The 23,591-nt window shown below is 38.5% G+C and overlaps 1 protein-coding gene across 1 annotated transcript in view; it reads right to left on the bottom strand.

Annotated features, from left to right (window-relative positions):
• The window catches only part of LOC145999472 (chymotrypsin-C-like), a 77,546-nt gene that overhangs the window by 19,794 nt on the left and 34,161 nt on the right, over positions 1 to 23,591 (bottom strand). Inside the window, exons 2-3 of the mRNA XM_083136440.1 lie at positions 3,677 to 3,834; positions 629 to 735 (exon numbers count right to left, since the gene is read on the bottom strand). Of these exons, the coding sequence (XP_082992566.1) occupies positions 629 to 735; positions 3,677 to 3,834 (265 nt within the window). The remainder of the gene's footprint in view (positions 1 to 628; positions 736 to 3,676; positions 3,835 to 23,591) is intronic.

Genomic DNA, 23,591 nt, shown 5'->3' with positions numbered 1-23,591 from the left:
TACTAAAAAATGATTTCTTCTTGTTCAAGATTAAAAGTGGATCGGCTTCTAGTTGCTGAAGAACCTTCTCCAGTATCTTCTGGAAGCTTGTGGACGAAGAAGATGACCAAGAATATCACATTATCACCATGAATCAACTGCATTCTCCGACAATGAAAATACTATATTTCAGGTTCACGTGTTTCAAACACTATATCTAGAATTACTTCAATAGTCACTGACACCAACTTTTACGACGTCGACACCTTGTAATCAAGGGGCCTCGAGTTCGAGGCACATTGCACAGTGTTTCGGATTGCACTTTAAACTGTAGGTTCATTCCCGATTAGCCTATCTGTGCACAAAGTAGACTTAAAACAACAATTCAAACTCAGACTGAAACTTTAAATTTATCTTATTTATACTAATATTTGATCATATCGATATTATAAAATTTATTATGATTATTCATATAAATGAAGGTAATCGCCTGACATATATTATTTATTGCTATTTTTTTAAAACGTGTGTTTGAGCTGAACTTAACCAATGTTTTTGAAAATTTGACGCAAATGGTAAGGACGGACGTGAAAATATTTATTACTTCTCATTATGCACTTATTTGTGAATATAAAAGATTCTAACTTACTTGCGGAAGCAGTGGGCTGCCGTGAGAACCCACTGGGGGTGGATGAGGACGCCGCCGCACCAGTGACCGATGAAGCCGAATTTCGGGTGCATCAACTCTAGTGACACCTGCCGGGAAAGAAAAAAGGAAATGAAGTTCAAATAAAAATATGACAGGTCAGTATTGTATCGTAGAAATTGTGCCAACTAAGCACACCAGACAAAAAAATTGACCCATCAAGGCGAACACGGAATGGTCATGTTTGCATCGCCAGTATCCACTATGTGTACAGTCAACGGCAAAGATAATGGTAGGCAAATTGTCCAACGCTATTTTCATTATTTTTTTTCTATATTCTATGTTGTTTTGAGGAATGAAACTATGATGTTTCGAAGCAGGCATTGCCCTCTGGTTATTGACGTCATTATTTCAATTCATTGTCATCACATTGTGTAATACAGATCGAATGAAAATAATGGTGGACTATTCGCCTACTGTTTCTTTTGCCGTTGGGTGTACGATTTGCATCTATTGAACAACTGATGCACAGGCAGTCCTGTTACAATGTCTAATAATTAGGATGAGTTTGAGGCAATATGGTATATTTTAGTTAGTAAGCGCTATATTTGAACATGCAAAACATTGCAAAAAAATCACAGCCGTGATCACATTCCCTCCACCATACCCGTTCGCACGCCTGTGCCTACCTTCCAGTGCCACGCTTCTCCACTGATTAAATGTAAATAAGTATCTCCGCACACCTCTCGTTCTGCACCTCTCTAGTCGCAGTTGCCCTCTACCCCAGGTTTGGCACTCCTCCCCCACCGGAAGTGCCGGGAGTCTCCCGGAATCGAACTCGCTCTGTTGGTCTCCCGGACAAACTTTGTTATCTCCAGGAATGACGCGAGTTAGTATATTGTATATTTATTAACGTTATATTTTCTTTCTTTTGGTATGCATTTGCCGAGTTTTTTTTACAGCAAACCAAACAATTAAACATCACAATATCATGGAGAACGTGAAAAATGAGTCATTGTCAGTGGCGACGATTGGGTTCCAAAACTGAGGGGGCAAGAACAGTTTAATTTCCTTTGTAGATAAGGTTTAGCATAGTGCAGTGGTAAAAGTGGCAAAAATTGTGGGGGTAACTAGACCCCGACGCCCCCCTAATCGTTGCCACTGGTCATTGTTTAAGTAAATTAGAGGGGAAGAAATAGATAGATCAAACACATTGTTGCGCCAAAGAATCTACATGAGTTGCAAAAAAAAAAAAGTAAAGTGCTCCCCTGTGCTTAGCACCACGCCATGAAGGCGTATAGGGGGTGTGGGGGTAACGCCCCACACTTTCTTGATCCGGTCGTGAGTGGGGTTGATGTGATCAGCATCACGCCCCTGACGGCCTTTACCCCCCAGGGTTTCCCCCAGGTACCCATGTTATTCGACGCTGGGTGGGCGCCGGGGCCGCTTCCATCGTTAGAAAAGTTCCCGGATTTGAACCGGCCGGGGATCGAACCCGGGACCGAAAATAAAGGTATTGTTGCGTCAAAAGTCTCGAGGCTTCTTTATTTCCTTCCACCAATTTTTTTTTTTTTTTTTTTTTTTTTTTAGTTCGAACTAAGTTCATTATGTTACAGTGGGATTAAGTGTTTAAAATACTCAGTTTTTAATTTAGTTTTTGGTATAAATAAATTTATGGGATCTCACTTTTAAGATTTTTTAATTAGAATTACGGCTTCAGATGAGTCTGTATTAAGTATATTGACGTTGTTTTGTTTGCTTACAAATTTTGGGTGATAGGTTGTTTTGATTAAGTTAATTCAATTTTGTATGCGCAGTAGCAAAACTACTAACAGGTGGCAGCTGATATTAGGGAAATAAGTCTTCCAGAATATTTTAATCTAAAGGATTTGCAGGCTGTAAAGAAATCTCACGGAATATTATTCTCATTAGAGTTGGCAAGTCCAGCCTGGGGTTTCCAAAGTCACTGATCATTCCGTGCAAAAAGCGAATAAAATCTGTCCGCGCAAGTATCACATACTCCTAAATATGAGCAACACAAAAATACATTCTATTCTTCTTATTTTCCAACTGATTGATTGATTGAACTAGATTATTACATCGCTCCTTTGCCACTTTTGCTAATCTCGACGATGAGGATGAGTGAAAAGATGATGAAACTATTGAAGAGACACTCACAAAATACACCCAAGCCCAAGTTGGGATTCGAACTGTGATCCCTGGCGACGTAGCGCCCTGTGCTAACCACTCCGCCACGTAGGTCAGAAGCTCCACTTTTTTTTCGAAAATATTTTCCAGATGACTGCACAGAAATGAGAAGAGGGGAAGCGTAGGTTTTAAATTAATTATTCACAGCGAATTGATTTAAATTAATTAGTGAGTAACGTAAACGATAATAACTTTTACTATTGTTACTTTCGTAACAATTACCTATTTTAAAAGGTAATAACTTTCAATTTGCTATCAACTTAGATGACTGTCTTAAATATTTGAAACGTAAGGTTACTGTTACAAAGAAAAGTAAGATGTTACTTAGTTTTTTATTTTTATTTAGCGTCGCTCTTCTGCAACTTTTACCTAATCACGAGGATGAGGATGAGTGATGATATGATGAATTTAACTAAGGGACACTCACAAAGAACACCCTCGCCCAGGCAGGGATTCGAACAAGGGCCCCTTGGCACCGTAGGACTCTTTGCGGAGGTGGACAATGGATGACTGCATCGTCCTAAGGGAAGTAAATAACAATAACGTTTAACCAGTGGCGGCGATTGGGTTCCAAAACCGGGGGGGGGGGGCAGGCAAGTACAGTATATTTCCCTTTGCATATAAGCTTTAGGATAGTGCGGGGGACAAAAGTAGTGAAAAATGGGGGGAAACTGCCCCTCGTCCCCCCTAATATTGTTGTTTTAGTAACAAGTTGTGTCAAAAGATACAATAAGTGTAAGTAATAACTTTCCATTTGCTTTCAATTACAGTGCCTGTGTTGAAATACAAAAAGAAGCACGTTGTTCTTTGGAAATCACATGAAAGTAAATAGCAAGTACCCACCTGCCATGGCCAGGCCCCTCTCGGGGTCTCCTTCCCGTTGACGATGCGGCCCTTCCCAGGCATCCTGGTGGGGTCCAGCAGCAGCATGTGACTCCTACGGCTGCTCCCAGGGACCCATCGGGGCTGGCGGTGGTTGAAGAACCTGCTCACGCCACAATCTGAAACAACGAAATTCAATATAATGTACATATTTATAAACGTTACGACGTTATCATGAAGCAAAACTACACTACATAGCCAAAAGTCTCTGGACATACAAGTGAAAGTGGCGGTAGTGTATGTTTCTCCTGGTTTGGGCTCGGGCAATTAGTTTTGGTCAATGGCACATGAACAATAGTGTACATGAGGGCATTTTACACAATAGCATGCCGTCCACACTGTGGCAACAGTTTGGAATGGGCCCTTTTCTCTATCAGCACGATAATGCCCATGCCCATAAAGCAGGGTCCATTGCATCGTGGTTTGAGGACAATCAGGTAGATTTAGCTGGCCCGCTCAAAGCCCCAACTGGAACCCCATAGAACATATTTGGGATGAACTGGAGCGTTGGTTGCGTCCAGACCCACTCGGTCGAAAACCACACATAAACTATTCACAAGGCTACAGGACCGAATGGGGGAAAAAAATCACCCGCAATATACCAGGAATTCCTCCTCCGTGGCAGTCTCAGACTGCTGGACGGCATGGGTTCGGGTCCGCCTGGGTTCAGTCTCTGGATTTTCGACCTGTGTATAGGACCGGTAGCAACCCACCATCGTGAGGAAATTGGGGAGCTACGAGTGAGTAGCGTAATCTGGTCTTGGAAATCTCCTACAATGACTCAGGGTTCTACGTGTTGACCCCACGTCACCCCATTTACTAGTTGAAGATCTCCACACCTGTAGGAAAATTTTGGGAGGGAGACTGGCAGTCGGGAGATAGGTCAAGGTCCTTCCAGGGCTGTCAAGCCACGGATTATTATTATTATTATATACCAGAACTTAGTGCAAAGCCTGCCTCGAAGAGTAAATGCTGTAATCATAGCGAAGGGAGCTTCGGCATCTTACTAGTTACTTGGCTGGTGTTTTTGGAATGAACATCACTGGGCGTCCGGTGACTTAAATTGTATTGGAATATATCAACTTATACTATACTCTCTAATTAAAACTGACTGCCATCACGTGGTGCAAAAAACCGTGAAGGGGATTAATTCAACGCCATTCTGCATTTAGTGCGACAAGAGAGTGTATATTCTGTCCAAGGAGTCTGTGGAGCAAGCAAACGAAAACGAGTCTCTGCACAAGCATCGTCTCGACCAATGAATTATAACTCGCCCTCGTCTTCGCGATTGGCCAAATGTGGCAGAAAAGCGAAGTAACAGAAACTAAATATATTAATTTATCAAGCCCATTATATTCTTGACTCTCAGTCTTATTTTGAAGATTCTCGACCGAAATTGCGGACAGGGCATTCGTATTTGTTTTGGTTTCTTAATGTATTTCATATAACCACCATTCATTCTCATCGTCGCGATTAACCTAAAAGGCTAGGGGAGAAGAAAATATGAAGCAACTGAGGAAAGTCTCGTTAGTCAGCCTTTTTCGGAACTACGTAGGAACAGCGTATAGGTGAAAAACACACTGGAAGAATACAAAATGTGTGAGAGTGGAATGTTTGTGGAAACGTAACTAATGCATACATCAACGAGCTTTGGCTACAAACATTGTTTCAGATACACGTACAAGGATATGTCGCAGAATTTTTATTCGCTACTGACCACTCCCTCGGAGTTTATAGAACTACTGAACTATTTTACAAGCCAAACGCCAAATGCGTGACAATTTTATTGGATCTCCCTAAGAGAGAATTCCTAACAATCTGTATCAAAGGTTTTACTTAGAGTCGGAACTGTTCCAAAGAGTTTTGTGGGACAGCTCGTTGAATGGTGGAGAATATGCAAACGGAAGCTGTTTACTACGCGGCAAGGTTTTGGAAGAAACTTGACAACATGACCTGCATCTCAGATCAAATCGATGTATTTAGTTTCCTAAAAGATACTGGATATTAAATTCATGTGAGATGGGTCACAATTGTAGCAGATGATATATAGCCTAAGGTATCTATAAAAGAACTCCTGGGTTTTAAACAATCCTAGTGTGCAAACGGTATTAGATAACTCAGGTTAGTTAATTACTTTGAAATCAGTAGCTCATCAAGTTTTATTCACGCCGTTTGGAGTTTATTCCAACAAAGGTTGGCAACGCTGCGCAGCGTTGACCTTGAAGTGGCCGAGCCGAACCCAGTAAGTGCAGTTCAGTGCAACGACGACGCCACAACCGAAGGCGCAGTGTGTGATATGACTTGGAGAAACTGGATCTGTTATTACTACAGCGGAACTTTCGACGCGAGTATGGTGGTGTTACGCCTTCGGACAAAACCATTCTTCATGGCTTAAGGCGTTTAAAGAAACTGGAAGTGTGGATTGGAAGAAAAGGGCCTATTCCATGGCCTCCAAGAAGTCCGGACCTTATTCCCTTACACTTTTTCCTATGGGGACATGTGAAGAACATGGTTTATGCGGAGAAAATTCAAGATGTTAACCATCTAAGGCAAAGTAATATCGCATCTGTGGCAACCATCACCCCAGACGTGCTGGCCAGGACGTTGCAAGAAGTCGATTATCGTTTTGATGTGTGCCGTGCTACAAACGGGGCAGGCACACATTGGAATTTACTAAATTGTAAACAAAACTTGATAACATTACCTTCAAAAATATGTATTTACTTTTGCCTGAGTTTCAGTTTTTAATAAAATATTTAGCTTCAAAACCCAGGAATTCTTTTATAGATACCCTGTATTTTAGCCTATTAAGTAGCTTCCTTTAGGAAAGAGCACACAGTACTTTATGGCTTATTGAACAGGAAATAGGAATTTTTTTAAAAAAATCACGAGCACCAAAATTATGGTCATAGTACCTCATATGTATTCGTTTCCTGTAAAATTCTCTGTTTATACTATATTGTTTTATAATGTTATTTAATTGAATGAAAAAATTAAAAATAAAATGGAAACAAACCTAACCTATCCATATGATACTGGTATAGTATACATACGCTTGGGACAATCCATAACTGGAGGTACAATGCGCAAATGGTCCAATTTTACGTTACTGATTTCAAGAGGTGTCTTTAGGAAAATATAAAAATTTGCACTTCTATTTACTATTTACGTTGTGGCTTTTCAATTACTGGTAGAACACAACTAATATAATATACAGGGTGTCTGGATTGGAATGCTTTAATTAAAATAAAATATATATGAAATATGCGACCATTTTGTTTCGTATGCCAAGTGGTAGATGGTAGTATAACAGTGAAAATTTGAAATAGTTACAAGAAAGAAAGATGACGCTGTTTCCTTGTATCCCAGGTGGTGAAAGAATTCGAAGTAATAATGTGTCTTTAAATCTCAAGTTAGTAACTAATACTGTGGGGGTATGTCAAGGACATGGTGTATTCAACCAAAGTGACAGTATGGGACAGCTTCGTGAAACGATTACAGTTGCCACTGGGACAGTCACACTACACATGCTACAGGCAACCTGGCGGAAAATTGAGTATCGGCTCGACATTCTCCGTCCATTTTGTGGGGCGAATGTAGAAATATACTAAATGTACTAAATGTACTAATTACTACTTTGCTCACGGAAACCTTATGACTATGTGTATTCATTGATATATAATTCATTTGGATACATCAGATACATGTGGAGTTACAGACAGTTGCGATTAGGACGTTTCAATTCGGACACCCTTTATATTGGGCGTGTATGTAGGGTTCCACAAATTCTTCATCTCGAGTCACACACTCATGCTTGTTATGCTTCGGACAATAGCACAGCATTGGCTGTCTGTAAGACATATAAGATAAAACTAAGAAATTAAAATTTGAATATATTTCAGAAAGACAGATAATGATTATAAATTGCAATTGTGTACACCATAAATATATTCTTAAAACCCGAATCCATAAAATTACATTAATTGGGATTATAATTGACGTTAATATATTATAATAATATGTAATGGTCCCTGTGTACATTACACCCTGCCTGAAGACACATAATTATTATACAGGGACCGGCAGAAAAAGCTGCCGGTTTTGAAATGTGCTTATAAAGAAAACAATTAATGTAATGCAAGGTTTAATAATCAAAATTGCTACAAAAATAATTGCCATTTTCAGTGTTTACAATAATTTTTCTTTGTTTTGAAAATCGTGTCTGATACATGATGATAAATGATGACCTCCATTCCTTACACATTCATGTAGCGTTGTCTTTAAGTTGGACGTCGCCCTCACGAGCATTTAATTCGGAATTGCCGCTATTTCGTTGCGAATAGCTAACTTGAGATCACCAATTGTGTGAGGTCTTTCAACATACACTTTTGATTTGAGGTAGCCCCAGAGCAAATAATCACACATCGTCAGATCCGGGGAGCGAGGAGGCCAGGGAACTGCTCCATTTTAACTGAAATGGCGTTGAGCGACGAAGCCAATGAGCACTCCCCCCACTACGCCGTTGAAAGACCTCGCACAACAATCCAATTGTGTCAAAGGTAAACACCCTTTTTGAACATTTGAACAACTTGAAAGCTTTGTTATATTAAATAGCATTTCTGCAAAATGACGTTTTGTTTGATGTAGTGGGATCGCGAGGTATTAATAGTCATCATGGATATATTTTCACGTGGCGTAGCGTTTCGTCCGAGTTGCGTTTCGTCCGAATTCCAGGAACAGGCAGCTTACGGTTACCTGACCGAGTAGCGTTTCGTCCGAGGGCTACCATCCTAATAGTGTTTAATGAAGCCTTAAAACATATTGTTCATTGCTTAGGTTTACAGTGCGATAAGGTCCATTGTTAGCCCCAGCCAGGACTGCGTGCCTTTTTTAATTAATTGGCACCTCTATGAAAATAGAGGTGGGCCTGCCGTATAGCCTCGCACTCGGCATGCACGACAGGGGGTCATAAGTGACCCATGGACCCACACTGATAATCCATGGATATTTTAAGTTATATCCTTCCCCCACTTCCGTCGGCTTTAAGAATGCTAAGGCAGCACACATCCTGATGGAGTTTCGAACTTTCTGATTGGATTTGTACATACTCGTAAGCCCAATGTTCTGTACCTTCCTCCACAGACTTTGTGAAAAATGGAAAAAAACAACCTAGTACTTTAGCTCTTGGAAAGATGTGTTTGATTGCTTCAATAGCTCCTGCCTCGAAATCAATGTTCACTGTTTCAGGAGTCCATTCCGGTACTACTTAAAGAATAACTTCAAATAGGCGAATGTAGGTAACCTTTTTCTTGTCAGGAAGCAACGCAAAAACTGCAGGCGTAACATTTGTCTCTTCCTAAATCTACGTGAACTGTGGACAACTGAGTAAAATGCTTGCTAACTCTCTTAAATATTCCATCCAAGATTTTTTTTTTTTTGTTTGTTTTAATATTTCTTTGCCTCTGGAACTTGCAAATATTAATAACCTCTCACCTTCACAGTCGTCAGCTAGTAAGAAAGTGCTGCCATCTGCCATGACTAAAATTTCTGGATCCAAGCTCGGACGAAACGTAACTCATTAAACCGTCGCGGACGAACTGTAGCATTTTTCTACGAATTTCGCTTTCGGACGAACTGCAACTTGGACGAAACGCTACTGAACCATATTTTCAGTGGCTCGTGAATGGCTGGCTAATGGGCACACTTGCTGAGGCTGGCAGCAATCTTGAGGGAAAACGTTTGCAACGTAGCGTCTTTTATCTGATTATATCCCTACCATAGTTGGAATATATAGGCATGTAGCCCGAACGGTATTTCTAAAGGCAATAATAACAATAATGTTCTTGTACACTAGAATCCCCATCCCAGTTATACGTACTACTAAACGTTAACCCTTCGGCGGGCCCGCCATGTTTTTTTATATGAATAGGTGTGCGAGGTATTTTGTGACCGCAGCCGTTTTTTGTTGTTTTTTTCATTTATAAATGTATATCGTTATTTAGAGAAGTTCTTACATTCTTTATTAGTGCCTTTGAATTTACAAATGCTTATTGTTTTATTTCCTATCACTCATACAATAATAGGTTGTTGTTGTTACATAATACATTTGTATCTTTGAGTTTAAACATTTTTATTACATTTACTTATTTTCGCTTATGCAAATAAGAGTGCTTTCGTTTTGGCTGTGGGCCGAGATAGCGCGTGAACAACTTTGAGCAATCCTTATAACACTGGTTACTACTCGTTATGCAATATAAATACAATTGACTACAAGATAAAGATATGTGCGTAAATAAGCGCGACGTTACGGGACGAAAATGCCGGCATCTGCGCCATGTCACGCGCTTTTTTTGTCATGTCATTTATTTTCAATCATACAATAATAAGTTGTTGTTCATCCGATAAATGGAATGATGAATAGCTATATAGAAATATTAAATATAAATTAAACTTTATTGCTAACAAGCGATAGGTGATGAAACTAATAATACAGTAAAACTTCTCAATAACGGACAGGCCGGGGGAAAAAAATAAATGTCCGTTATTAAGAAGAATCCGCTATACAGAAAAAGTGTATGATGTTACACAATAGGATAAGCATATAACAGTACGTACTTTACGAACATAATGTTGATGACTTCAACTTTTTCCTTTAAAGTCAGTCGTTTGCGTTTCTGCGACATCGTAGCAGAAGTGACACACACTTCTCAAGATAACCACAAAGAATACTGTCTGCACTTTTAAAAAGAAATACGTTCGGTGTAACATGAGAAAATGCGCGCTAGTTCGAAATACTGGCTATTGTAGCAGAAGTGAGACACACTTCTCAAGATAACCACAAATAATACTGTCTACACTTTTAACAAGAAATACGTTTGGTGTAACATGAGGAAATGCGCGCTAGTTCGAAATACTGGCCATTGTAGCAGAAGTGAGACACACTTCTCAAGATAACCACAAAGAATACTGTCTACACTTTTAAAAAGAAATACGTTCGGTGTAACATGAGGAAATGCGCGCTAGTTCGAAATACTGGCTATTGTAGCAGAAGTGAGACACACTTCTCAAGATAACCACAAAGAATACTGTCTACACTTTTAAAAAGAAATACGTTCGGTGTAACATGAGAAAATGCGCGCTAGTTCGAAATACTGGCCATTGTTGTGTGGAATTTCAGGAATGGCGACCTTTTCTTTCAGGCTGCCGTTATTAAGAAGTTTTATTTGCGTTGGGGAGGTAGTTTTCAGTGTCCGCGTCCGTTATTAAGAATGTCCGTTATTGAGAAGTAATATTTAAATTAAACCCCATGTATTTCTGCCGGGGAATTTCAAAATGTCCGTAATTTAGATAGAGGTGTCCGTTAGAAGTTTTACTGTATATACGAAAAGAAACAAAAATAAATAATGATAAAAATTACTTAGGCTACATAAGCAGTCGCAAGGATCACTCAGTGCCCCGGTATTATTCAAATGGAAAGTTTTCTTACAGGGCAGACGGCGTAGTGAAAAAAAAAGAAAAAAGAAGTAGAAGAATGTTTTGGGGTAACTTTGTCCCCCATGGACACAAAACTGATTTTATACTACTTATCAGCAAAACTTAAAAATGTATCACAATGAACCAGTCACGTCTGTCTGTCCGTCCTTGTCCATCATCCGTACCTCAGCAACAACCAGAGCTGTAAAACAATGTCGGTGGACTATAGATCTACCAAGTAGAATTTTAAGGCAATATAAATATACATATTTTTATTGCCCCTTCAGTCTTTCTATTAAAAATAATAATTTAATGGTCTTCGGAAAGTCACTTTTAAGAGTAAATGAGTTACAGTTCCTATATATCACCGTATAATCATCGCAGATTTGAAACCAATGTTGTTTTCTTTTTTGCTAAAAGTGGGATGCGATCATTATGTGAAGTTTTTAAATAATAAATGTTTATTAAGTACCGGCACGGTACTTAAAAATCATTTATTATTAAACTGTCTTTAGTGCAAGATTAGGATGCACGGAGTTCTCGTGAATACGATCAAATTGAATAGTCCAAATTGACGTACTTAATTTCTTCGCGACAGTTTAGTGAACATTTTTGCTGTCTGATATCTACACAAATATATAAAGTTTTGCATGTGTTTATATAGTTATGTTTCTGGTAAATAATAATAGTGGTAGATTTTATCATGGTTAAAATTATTAATATGCAATAATAACTATTAAAAACTGTTAAAATGAACCAATTTCATTCCATAATAACAATATTAGTAATAATACTAATTATATCCTTGGAGAGGCTTCTCCACTCGATTCACCAGATGAGTGGAAATTCAGTACAACTCATTCCCTTTATTACTTTATTACTTTTTTACATTGTATACAGTTAGTGTACTGAAATGCACAGTAATTCTACTTTGTTATTCACTTCTGCACAGCTACTGTGGAACCATTGTATTTCATTTTAGTGGTAGAATATGAAAACAAAATCTGGGTTGTGTAATTTACGCTCACTTTTTTTTCAATCTAACGCAATTCTTACTTTGGTTATTATTCCCGAATAAGCACTAATTAAACTTAAATTCAGTTATTAACTAAAAATAAGCTTTCTGCACAACACAATTCCCATAAAGGATTTTCCTGGCTGCAGGTCCAGACGCTATAGCCTCGTTGACCTGCATAATGCAGTCCAGGATATACTACGTAGAAGTGAGGTTGATATTCGACTGCCTTTTGAGAAGTAGAATAAAATTTACCAGGGAGACAAATTGGAAGAAAATATTTTTGGGGATGAGCAGTAGCGTGTTCATGATTTTCGAAAGGGGGCGAGTTACGCATTATTTTTATAGTAGTCAGCCCCCATTTTTCATGCCTTTTGACGGTCCATAAAATAAACAATTCAAGGAGAAAAAAAACTGGACCAAAGAGAGGTTATGACCCCACCCCACGAACCCACTTTAGAATGTGCTCAAATACTATGATGTAACTTGTATGTTTATGTTATGCATTTTGTCTACATCTTTTTTTTATTTTGCTTTTATTTTTATGTTGTCTTTCACAATTTTTGTATCATTTTGTTCCTACAACATTTATTACAATTACTTGATCAACAGTAGCATTCTGTAACTAAATCGTACATTTTATTATACGTACACTGTATTAATATTGTAACAGGGTTCGGGGACACTTGCAGTGACAGTTGTACGGAGTGACACTTGCACGAATCCTGCCCCAGATCAATCGACCTTGGCTGAATCACTATTTTGGATGTGACACTTGCACGGAAAGTAAGACGGCGCTGAGAAGGTGGGATCTCGGATTTTCTGGTTCCAGTGGAAAGCATCGTCTTTCTTTTTCAGTTCATTTTTGTTCAAATAGAAACAGTTCATTTGTATGTACATTATTTACAAATTTACACTATCCAGGCGATTACTCCAATTTCTGAATATAAGCAATTGCTTTAAGAAATTTTTTCACACTTCCGTTCTCTTCAAGTTTCCTCAAGGCGTCACTTATAATCTTATTAGACCTAATTGCAGATTTCTTTCTTCTTTTGCCGTCCTGATTGAGAGTTATCCTATCGTAAGTGTGACCATGGTATTCAGCGTCTTCTCGGAAAGTGTTCACTAACTTCCCAGATCAGCATGGATGCAGAAGAGTTGTCCGAACTCCGAACTGCTTACTGGAACTTTTGAATGTTCCATCAACAAAAAAAAAAAAGACGACGTTAAGGCTTCCCTTTCTTTGGCGCTGCCAAACACAAGTACTCTGTCCTGAGGTCCACGTTGGTCATCGTGAAGTAGAAAATTTAGTGTTGGGCAGGTTCTAACATGCCTTTAAAGGGACTATATAGAAAAAGGCGGGTAGCCAGAGCGGAGGCGGGGCCGTGGTAGCGGTAGGGGGAGGTAGGTCAATTACCCCAGGGGCGGAGCCCGGAATCGGGGGGCAATTATAATGATTTTTTTTTTAGCCCTGAAAAAGCGACTGTTATATATCCATCGGTACGGGTGCGGGTGGCTGCTACGAAACTGACATGGCCGCAATAGACTTCCATCTCGCAACTTTAAACGGCTGTGTCTCCAATTTAAACGACTGTACACTCGTAAATATTTGTTTCCCCTTCCAGAATTTTGTTTTCCAGAATTTGCAACACACAATCTTCGTAAAGAAAAATAATTCCCTAGCGAAATCGAGGGTGGAGGATTTCACGATGGACCGGTCCAACTTCTTCTGTATAGATTTTGGAGATTGAGTTTCCAAGGTTTCTGGCGAGGAACGAGTTTATTTTGCACTTCCGTGCAAGCGTGATCGTCGCAAATTAAACGGTCATGGACATTGACCTCTCCGTGCAACAGTCACTAAATTCAGCTCCGTGCAAATGTAACTACGGGCAAGTGTCACAAACTCATTGTAACCACACATGTATAAGAAATGTAAATTGAAATGTAAACCATGACACGGGTTAGGTGGCAGAACAGCCTCAGGCTGAACCTCACCCAGGCAAATAAAGAATTTGAATTTAAACGTGTTACTGGGGGTGCGTCACGTTTAATGTGCACATATAAATACCATTTAAAATGAGTTTCCAGGTTAAAGAGCACTCATTAACTAGTTTTACTTGTTTTCTGAAGGGTGGCTAGGAGGGGATGGGTCAATGAGGGGGCGCACCCCTATGGTTTCTCTACCACTTACAGCACGCAATGAAAGTTGCAAATTATAAACAAGGTGTTAAGTTTTTTGCAGCGGTTAATGATTCCTAAACACAAGTGCATGAAATGATAAACTAAATATTACTTGGCCCGGATGTTGATGACCTAAAATCTTTGAAAAATGACCCAAAAATTCATACAAAACTCAATCTGCTTATTGAAAATAGAATATATATTTATATTGTACACTTACTTTATAGATCACAATCAATAACATTGGGAAGAATTCACAAATATCAGAGTATTACACAAAAAAATAGGTATCCATACTTTCTATCCAGTCAAAGCACAAGTATTAATTGAAAAACATTTGGAGAGAAAAAATAATTTCACTGCATTAAAGGTGCATGTTGCTTTGTTGCGCTGGTAGTTAAACACACAATAACTACCACAAGATAACATTCTACTGAATATAGAACAGAAATTGTTGAACTTCTTATGTTTCAGCATGCAATGATACAAAATTTTAAAAAAATGATCTAAAAATGACTCAAAAATTCAATAAATGACCTAAAAATGACGCAAAATTTTAAAAATGGTAAAAGATTACCAAAAAATTACATTTCTTCAACCTGAGAAGGGTGTTCAGGATTTCTGTAGTAGTTAGCAATGTCTACGTTGCACCAGCTAAAAGATGAAATGTCATCAAGATCCGGGCCCTTAGAGATGTAACACGAAACTGTCTTTTTCTTAGAATTACAAACTCGCCGACCTTATGACGGAGTGGTTATTGAATCCCGGTCTAGACATTGGTGTACTTCGTGAGTATTCCATCATCATTTTCCTCAATCATCGATCATCCTCATCTTCGCGATTAGTTAAAAGTTGCAGAAAAGCGAAGTAAAATCAACTCTAGGTAATCGAGAGCCTCTTCTCTCGAGCGAATAACGCTCGAACAAGCAAAACGAGGGGTGTACGCTCGAAGCCCAGTAGTACACGTATAACCGTAATCTGTCTGTGATAGTGGGGGCCCTCAAATATAGATCGTGAAGTGAGACACTCAGTGAAATTGAAACGTATGTGAACATAGTCATCATCTCCATTTTAAAATGTTGTTTAGTCCATCTTACCAATGTAGTGATATATGAGAATGAAATAGATGATTGTGGGTTGAAACTGCGAGGACGGATATTTTACATATGTGTTCACAATTAGTGTCACATTAAAATGATTACTCCATTGCAGTGACGTCGCGTGCCGTTCACATTCGTGTGTTCGCAATAAGATTTTGATATTGAATCAGAGATTTAATTATCAAATTTAATGCATTGCGTTTATATGCATATTGAAAGACTAGTTAGTTATATTTCAATTGAGATAAATTTAATGCATTGTTTATTTCAACTTCTAACTTCAAAATGAAAATTTTATACACAGCGAAAATGTATCTCTAATTTTCTGAAATTTATATTTTCGTCTTCATAAAAAGAATACAGTAAAACCTCGTTAATTCGGACCCCGACAAGCCGGACATCGCTTAATCCGGACAGGCAAAAAAAGCAGAATTTTAAATGTGGCTAGAAGTCAACAAGAGAACTTCCCAAAGAAAAGGCAGTCAACCACTGATGAAATTCTGTTTCCTCACAGACTTTGTTCTGTACTGTATAGTGTAGTTAGGCCTATACCCATAAATACACCATAATAAACGTGTTTTGCTGCTATAAACGGAGTTTTAATGCACTTTCTACTGTTCGTTTAGGTTATTTAAGTTAATCCTGACTTTCGTTAAACCGGTCAATAGTCCGGATTAACGGGGTTTTACTGTATAATATTTTTTACAGCAATAAGACGCCAGGGCCCCGAGTTCGAATCCCGGCATGAAAAGTGTTTTTATTTTTGAGCGTCCCTTCATCAATGTCATCATATCATCGCTCATCCTCAGCGATCGTTGCCGTTAGCCAAATATTACAGAAATGCGACGCTAAATAACAAAAAAAAAAATCACATGATTTTATTATTTTTAATTTATCTGTAACATTCTGTCATTTCTTAAAGAGAGTTCGAAACACGTAAATACTTTTCTCACAAACACAGTAAAATTTTAAAAAATGTGCCTAATCATTATCTTCTTGCTTCTCACCATGTTAGAGTTGACGAGCTGTATCTTTGCGGGTGGCCTTGGCTACTCCGCGCAGTGTGTGAGAGAGATACTTTTATGTAGTTGCCACCTACTCGCCCTTTGGGTGGTCGAGAGCAAGGATAGAACGCAAGGATTATGACGCGCAGCCGGTAGCTCCTCCCCCTTGCTACTGCGCAGCCGGTCTTGGGCAGGGTTTGCCCGCAAAGATACAGCTCGTAAACTCTAATTAGAAGGACGACACTCACTTTCATCCACAATATTTGTTAGGTTTGGGTCACAGATATTGGAACGAGTTGTCCAGATGCTTATTGCCCTTTTATCTATAATCTGTTCTAGCTAAACCCCTCACGAACTACTGGAAATGACCCCGCGAGCTAGTGGTAGCTCGCGATCGACTGTTTGGCGATCCCTGACGTAGAGTATACTAAAAATTATCAACTAATATCAGTTGATAATTTTTCACTAACGGTTAATTAGGTGATAATGCCATTTACTATTTCTAGGTATAGTGTATGTTTCACCGTTACTAGATAAGTGCGTGTTGAATTGATGCAAGCGTGGTCGGCCATTTCCTTTGCAATTTAAGTTTGTGAGAGATAATTTCCATGTACGAAGAAAGTCGGTTACCGTGTGGATGTCAAAGTGCAAAATGCATAAAAAAAATTAGCACAGGTCTGAATGGCCCTTCAGACGCACATGAAAACCTGATAAGATATTATGTAACTGAAGCAGACTAGTTTCTAAAGAACACCTAAATTTGCCAAAAAAAAGTCACTCGTCGCTATTCAGTGAATTTCAGCACCAGCTGGAATTTGAAATTATCCAGATTTAGTGACTTTAAATAAAGTTGGATACTACGTGGCGTAAAAGGGAGATCCATGGAGGTAAGGACCTTTGTATGTGCTGCACCCTGGTGTCGAATGTAAAAAATGTGTTGCGGTTCGGACCACGAAGTAAACAACTTTGAGGTATAGTGGCCACCAGCCTCTTAGCTGCAAAACGCACAGAAATTGTGTTCAACGCGTCCGATGAACACCGAGAGAGCCAGTGTTACCAACTACCTAGAAAAGTTATCAAAAGTCAAAGAAGTCGCGTTATAGCTTATAGTAAATAGTGTGTATATACTCGAACATCAAACAAAGTACTTTTGCGAACAAATACGAGTGTGTACCTTTAATGTATACGTAATTTAAAGTATTTTACATGAGTGTTCGCGTGCTCGTGCAAACATTATCAGGCGACACGCCTGCTACATTGTAAACGCTCTAGCGTAAGAGATTCCGTAGAGTACGAGTGAATGAAAATGGTCCCATTCAGTACTTTAATGTCTAAGTGCTTAATTTATCAAAGCTATACGATTGATTCAGATAACATACATAACAGCGAATTACGAACGGTATAAGTAATGGGCAGTTGAATCTGCAGCCTCGAAGCGAAGGAAGACAGAAGCTTTAGCTATTAAAGTAATGGCGGAAACTACTCATTACGCTGGAGTCTTCGGGAGGAAACTGAATACCACTCGTACTTCATGGTCAAGTGCCTAATCGCCCGTTGTCGTGCCTTCGGAGGAAAGTCCCTAATCTTCCAAGTATTCTCGGAGCCACTTGGATGAAAAAGTTAAGGCCGTGTCCCATTACAGGTGATTTGGAAAGAAACATTGGGGACAGAAATTGTAGGCCACAAGAGTTAATTCTTCCCTACTCACGGAATCACCGGACCACACCGTAGGTCGGAGTATGCTCTTATTACATCCGCCTGACTCTCAAATGGGCGTTTGTTTCCAAGTGTCACGGGAACTTCCTTCCGTTAAGAGGAGAAAGGATGTTTGTTTGTTAAGATGCAGACAGACTTAAATGACAGGACCATTTAGAACAAATAGCCAAAATGTGCTCTTTCGGGGACATAAGCACGTAACCTTGACTTCTTCTAGTACGAGATGTCGTCCAACATTTGGTTCAAATTGTCCATCAAAATGCTCATCCTGTAACTAAGTGGTGAAAGTCTGCTTTTCTTAAGCGTTATGCTGAGAACCTCGCCTTAATTTGGTAAACTTCCGGGCACAGTATATCGTCTGGAAAAACAATATTGTTGAAAAATGCAAATGCCATGTATCCTGAACACACGCGTTACATGTTGTATGCCATAAAACCACTGCATACGTTCCGATATTATTTTCTGTTGTATGAGAGTTCTTATTCTTTCCTCAAATTCAAACTTGTGGGTGGTATTCTCACCGAAAATCATCTTTGTTTCTTCTTCAACAATGCATGAACATTCCAACAGCAAGATGTAAATGATATCCACGTTTACATAACTGTTGTATTTTTCTCTCGCTTCACATATGAAGCATGTCCGTGCAAGCTTATATAAAGGCTAGACTAAATTTATTCATGCGGGAGAAATTACCAGTTTGACAAAGTAAACAACCACTTCTTTCTCACGCTTTGTTTTTATGTGAACTTTTACGACTTGACTTTAAGACGAGACACGTATCAACTTGTTGAACGTAGCAGTTACATCATGACATGGAAATTGGCACGAGTGTGCTAAAGAGAGATTCTTTTATGTCCACATGGTTGTCAAATGTGATGATCTGGATTTTAGACAATAAAAGGATTTTGTTTTGCTTCTAAATATTCAACCAGAATTTTCTGCGTTGCTGATGCAAAACAGTTCGAAATTGAACTAATGCCCTCAAAATAAGGATATGTTCATGCACGTCCGGAAAGAAGGGGGGAGAAAAGGGGACACGCCCCCTGGTAAACTAGTATTAACCTAAAATTACACATTTCGCACACATAAATTAATTTCAGTCACAGTAATTAATGTTAATCAATATAATGGCGTTGCAGGAACAATACAACTTCAAGCTAAAGGATTGCTTTTTTCGAGGGCAACACTATTATGGTAGAATATGTACCTTGTTGGTGCCCTCTCCTTCTATAAAAAAACCTGCTGATGTCCATGGGTATGTTTGTTACTTTTCTATTCGTGGGACTTCTAATCATTGGCGTAGCAATTTTTCGCGAGACCCTGTGCAAGATTATAATGTGATTACTCCATCCACTTGAAATTTTATATGTCAATGTGAATCGATACAAAATCTTCAGGCATATGTCAGCAAAATATTATCAATTTTAAATAATAATAAAAATATTGTTTATGTATTACTATTAGAATTAATATAGTGTTTTCTTCATAGTGTCTTTAATGTAAGGTTTTTCGTTTCTTTGAGTTGATTCATTTTGTTTACCTTTTGGAGGCAATTTAAAATCCAAAATACTAAAATCAGACTGCTACCTCCAGGTTTGTTTAAAATATTAATTATTTTACGTATTTATTCAAATTGTAACGTTTAATTAGAATTTATTACCAGATTAAAACAGAATGTTCTTATCGCCCACAAAATCTGGGCGGTGGCCCACTTCGGCCACCCCTTGCTACGCCTATGCTACTAGTGAAGGGATGTTCGTAAAACTGAAGAAAATGTCATGTGATAATGCAATCATGAATGTGCTTATAAATTTTAAAGAGGCAACACTGTCAGGAAGAGGTGATAACACCGTACACGTGCTATCAGTCGTTGAGTATTGTTAGTTGAGGACCATGTCGATGTGTGGTGTGCCAAAAGTGGTCGGTGCAGCGAGTGCTGTTGTGGATGTATACGAATTTGAAATGAACACCATTTTGTGTAGTGCCATAAAACATGTTTTAAAAGGTAGAACAGCGATGTGGATCAAAATCCAGGTGGGCCGTGGCAAAAATGCATGAGAATGTCATCAAAACTTGCATGAAGCCTGTAGCAACGTATCTGATGGTTGCACAATGGTGACAATAACACTAATCATTCATTACTCTTACTAACTTAATACTATACGTAACCTAGCATTTAATTTTTAGCTAACTTCAATAACCACCATCTCATGTGATAACATACAACTAACATATCTAATTTCACTAAATTATAATCCTTTACCACTTGTTCACATGCACCCTCTACACATTCCACGACTGAAATAACCAAACTTCCTGCGACTCCCCAGGACTTCTATCCTCATGATTCCAGGAAGATCTAATAATCAACAATAACCAATAATAACCATCTTTAATCTTACTGATGATTATTCCCATTTAGATTCTTTGCATTTATTATTATTATTATTATTATTATATTATTATTTTCTATATTCTTTTTCTCTTTTTTGCTGGCTTCCAGTAGATACAGTTTCTTACTTCTTTCATTAGCTAACTCGATTTCTTCTTTAATCATTTTTTTCTCCTAGATCACTATCCAACATTTGATATACCCTCATTTCGTACTTTACTCATCCACTATCAACTCTACTACTTACAATAGTCAGTATATTGTTCTGGTTATCCCAATATCCGATCCAGTATATTGTATTGTCTTGTGGTATCTTTGTATTGTACTGAATTATGAAATGAAAAAAAAATGAAAAAGGGGGAACCAAAAAAAATCCGCGGATATGACTCCCTGGTTTATGTTAAAGGCACCAGTGCACTAAGTGCATACCCTTGAATGTATGCTGGTGGAGGTTCGGGGTTCCCCCCTATTCTTTAGCACTGCTTATCAAGTGGCTTGCGATGGAAAAATGGTGACAATATCGGGAACCCAGCATGATGCAAATTTCCTCATGTTGAGGTTGTTCTCAGTGACACATCCCAACCTCCTTAAGAAATGAACTTATCCATTGGTTAGGATACGTTCATTACAGTACACAAATAGTAACAATTACATTTTTAACTAAAACCGCACCATCCTTGGGCTGCAGTACGTCAAACTGCGTCCATTATTTTTGTATCTATACGGACATAGATAGGTTGCTGCATTGCCGATTATTGCCAATTTTTTACATCCAATATCGTCAGGTGGACAGAGCGATCGGCATAATAAATATCTAACTATACCAGCGCCTGGTGTTATTTTTGTTCATGAAACTGTACATATGTATCTGTAGTAGTTTCCAAATAATCAAGAAATACCGATGGTGCTATTCGTGAAATGAACTGACAATTGGATGGATAAATCGGGGAAAGTTTCTAGAATTCAGTTGACACCAAAATTCATGTTTGTAGTTTCATTTAGTTCTGTAATATCTAAGGTTAAACATACGGATATATCTATCGATTGTTGATTGTCATAGACAGGCAGACAATCAGAGAAAGATATTTTGTATTACCTTCGGTAAATGTTAGGTAGATGTTTGTGTTCACCGAATTTTATATTTCTATCGTTAATAGTTTCTGAGAAATCAATGGAAATCGAATGGTTTCGAATGTTGTCTTGAATAGACTATTTTTCTTATCTACTCTACTCCCGCAAATGAATATTTTGTTTAAGTCAAGTCAGTGTCCTTGAGGGTTGTGTTTGTGTTTGAATGTCAGCCCTTGTTGGGCTCCGACTCCTTATTTTCATTGTACTGAAGACATGGCAGGATTATCTTTATGTTATTTTAGTCCTCTCCGCAACTGTCGCTGTTTGGATTTTCTAGTTTTTCCTGTTATGGCAGTTGTTTGAGAAATAACAATACATTTATGTTGTACCTTAAATGAAGTGATTGAAAGATTGATTCATTCATTCATTCAGTTGGTTTACTTTACGAGCAGCTACTTCGCTTACTCCGAGTGATGATATGATGGAATTGATGAAGAGACATTTACAGAGAACGCCCATGCCCAGACCCATATTTCAATCCGGGCTTGTGGAGTCGTAGAGCGGTGTGCTAACCACTCTGCCATGGAGGTCTGCAAGTGATTGAAAGCCTTTTAAATTCTGCATCAAAGGTTATTTTGTGATCAATTATTGTAGCATTCTTGTGTAATGAATACTTTCCGGATTATTATTTAATTATCATATTTGCCGGACATATTTTAAAAGAAAAAAAGTCTTATACGCCGGCAAATACGGTACATTATTTGTATTTATATGTGATGAAGCAAACAATACACATGCCTGCGAAGTACAATGTTATGTTACATATTTCTGAGTTTATTGCATATTTTTAAGTTTATAAATACAGAGAAGTAAATGCATAAGCTAAAACAAAACTTCTGTAACTCAGACCAAATGCATCATCGATAAAGATACAGGAAGATGCATCAAAAACGCGTCAGTTAATGAATTAAAGTACAGTTGGACCTAGAAAGAAATAGTCACTTGCATCATTTGATCCACTTTGACATTATCTTCCCAAGCGATATACAAAGATACATCAAACTGTAAACCTAAATCTTGGCAAAGGCAAAGGGAAAGAAACAACTTCAGTGCATCAATCGATGCGTTTCTGGTGTATCAAATAGATTTTATGCATTTTGTTCACTAAAACGTTTAAGAGGAGGTCCTAAGTTCGAATCCGGTAAAGTATGTGTGTAAATCCCATCATCTGTTTCATTAGTTAATCATTCATCCATCATCGTGATTAATCTAGAGAGGTAGTAATAGGTAATCCATCAGGTCATTATCTTTGAGATATAAAATCGATGAAAAATTACTGGAAAAACGAAACAGGCATTAGAAATTAACCCCAATTGTGCATTAAGATTAAAAAGAAAAGCTAAGATCACTTGGAGTATATTTAAGAGGGAAGCAGGACAAGGTCTGAGTCCTTTCTGTTTGATGTAAACTGCAGCAGCATGACTTTTGCAAACCTTCCATTAAAGAGGTAGAATTTGCAGAAAGAAAAATTTTCTCGCAATTAGCGAATGAGTCATTTGCAAACACTGTTGGAGAAATTATCCACCCGGCTCAAGATGCTTTCTCGCTCTTGACCCACAATAATGAGATGCGTTCGCGTGACAACGCACAAAACTGAAGACATACGGGGAAAAAAGAAAAGTAATTCATAAAGTGGCTTGAACTACCTGAACCTATTTTGCATACGTAATGGGAATCCGTTACTCGAAAATAGAAAGCCCGGCGAAGACTTTGTTTGGTGGAGATTTTCACTGAGGAGTGGCTGAGGGAAAAATCGTGCGGGGACAAGAGGCGGAGAAATTGCCCCTCAAAGGAGCTTTCGACGAATATGTAGAAAGTGAATTTGCCACGGACTGAAGCAGCCTCCCCCCGGGGAGCATTCCTA

The sequence above is a fragment of the Lepisma saccharinum genome, chromosome 15, assembly GCF_977018435.1.
Source record: "Lepisma saccharinum chromosome 15, izLepSacc3.1, whole genome shotgun sequence".
Lineage (NCBI taxonomy): Eukaryota > Metazoa > Arthropoda > Insecta > Zygentoma > Lepismatidae > Lepisma > Lepisma saccharinum.
This window is presented reverse-complemented; position numbering and strand designations above follow the sequence as displayed.